Source organism: Lactuca sativa, chromosome 6 (genome assembly GCF_002870075.4).
Source record: "Lactuca sativa cultivar Salinas chromosome 6, Lsat_Salinas_v11, whole genome shotgun sequence".
NCBI classification, from domain to species: domain Eukaryota; kingdom Viridiplantae; phylum Streptophyta; class Magnoliopsida; order Asterales; family Asteraceae; genus Lactuca; species Lactuca sativa.
This window is the reverse complement of record NC_056628.2, coordinates 185,261,673-185,263,152: the sequence shown is the minus strand read 5'-3', so window position 1 is coordinate 185,263,152 and position 1,480 is coordinate 185,261,673. Positions and strand designations below refer to the sequence as shown.

Genomic DNA, 1,480 nt, shown 5'->3' with positions numbered 1-1,480 from the left:
AACAAACTTGACTCATCTGTGCAAATACTCTCTACTAAATTTGTATATAAGAAAAAAAAATCATCGAGGAAATCATTACAAAATAATAAATGCAAACATGTGGCAACTTTTTATTGATCAAATTAAATACAAATGTTGAATTTTATAAATCCTATCTAAAACATAAAACCCTATACCCATGTAACGTACAATATTAATACGTAGAATACAAGTTCCTATAACATGAAAGTGTTTGAACTTCACACACCAATTACAAATTTACGAAACAAATCAAGTATTATTCAGAAAAATAAAAGATTAATTATCACACCGCTGGCCACTTGTATTTTATGCGGTTCTTAAGGTATAGTTGAACGCTAGTGCTGCCCGTAGCTTGAGTGTTCACCACCACCTCCGCCGCCGCCGGCTCCTCCTTCGTGACCATGACCATGTCCCTCTCCGCCGCCATGACCATATGGAGCAGCTGCTGGAACCAAGATTGGCTTCTTCTTTCTCTTCGCCAAACAGAATAGTCCAGCTGCCAAGAATGCTAGGAAAAACACACCACCTAGCGATGCACACACTGCAATGACGACAGTGTGGTCTTTGCCTCCACCACCGCCTGGCGGTGTTGGTGGTGTTAGGATGTTGCCAGACGGGGGAACAGCATTGAAAGGCTGTGGAGGTGGGACGGGTGGATATGAAGGTAGAGGAGGTTGTCCTTCAGGAGGCCAGCTTCCCGGAGTACTTGGCTTTGGTGGTTTTCCAGGTCCACCAGGTGTTGCTGGTTTTGGTGGATACGCCGGACCACCTGGCGTCGGTGGTTTCGGACCTTTTGGTGGACTAGCTGGTCCGCCAGGGGTCGGTGGTTTCGATCCTTTGGGTGGACTAGCCGGTCCACCGGGAGTTGGTGGTTTTGGTCCTTTTGGTGGACTAGCCGGTCCACCAGGGGTTGGTGGTTTCGACCCTTTGGGTGGACTAGCTGGTCCGCTTGGTGTTGGTGGCTTTGGACCCTTCGGCGGGTAAGCTGGACCATGTGGTGGGTGGGAGGGTTTTGGTGGTGACGATTTAGGAGGGTAAGCTGGACCATGTGGCGGGTGGGAAGGTTTTGGTGGTGCAGCTTTAGGAGGGTAAGCTGGTGTCTCAGGGGTCGGAGACGGTGGTGTCTTCCCATGTCCATGTTTCGGGGGAGGAGGGCATGGAAGTACTGGAGGTGGTGGTGGAGGAGGGCATGGAACCGGAGGTGGTGGTGGTGGAGGACATGCAGGCGTTGGTGGGGGAGGTGGAGGTGGAGGAGGTGGTGGTGGTGGACATGCTGGTGTTGGTGGTGGTGGTGATGGTGGTGGAGGAGAATAGTAAGGATAAGCCGTTGTTAGCTTCCTTGAACCCGCCATGGAGATAATTGTTGTTTAGTGGTAGGATGGATAGGAACTAACTTGTTACTTATATATATACATACACAAATTATATGTATATTACTATATAGATATATATAATGTTT

The 1,480-nt window shown here is 48.4% G+C and overlaps 1 protein-coding gene across 1 annotated transcript; it reads right to left on the bottom strand.

The window, feature by feature from the left end:
- Nucleotides 1-356: 356 nt before the first annotated feature.
- Nucleotides 357-1,242, bottom strand: LOC111908911 (uncharacterized). Its single transcript, XM_023904701.2, has 2 exons — nt 1,188-1,242; nt 357-1,114 (listed from the first exon to the last, which is right to left on the bottom strand). Exons 1-2 carry the CDS (start codon nt 1,240-1,242, stop codon nt 357-359), a joined length of 813 nt encoding a protein of 270 aa, XP_023760469.2.
- Nucleotides 1,243-1,480: the final 238 nt, after the last annotated feature.

Bases quoted from the DNA above. Each gene is read 5' to 3' on its own strand.
- LOC111908911 (XM_023904701.2), bottom strand. From the start codon at position 1,242: ATGTCCTCCACCACCACCACCTCCGGTTCCATGCCCTCCTCCACCACC. The intron at 1,115-1,187 runs GTACTTCCATGC...CTGAGACACCAG, and splicing joins CTCCTCCACCACCACCTCCA to CTTACCCTCCTAAAGCTGCA.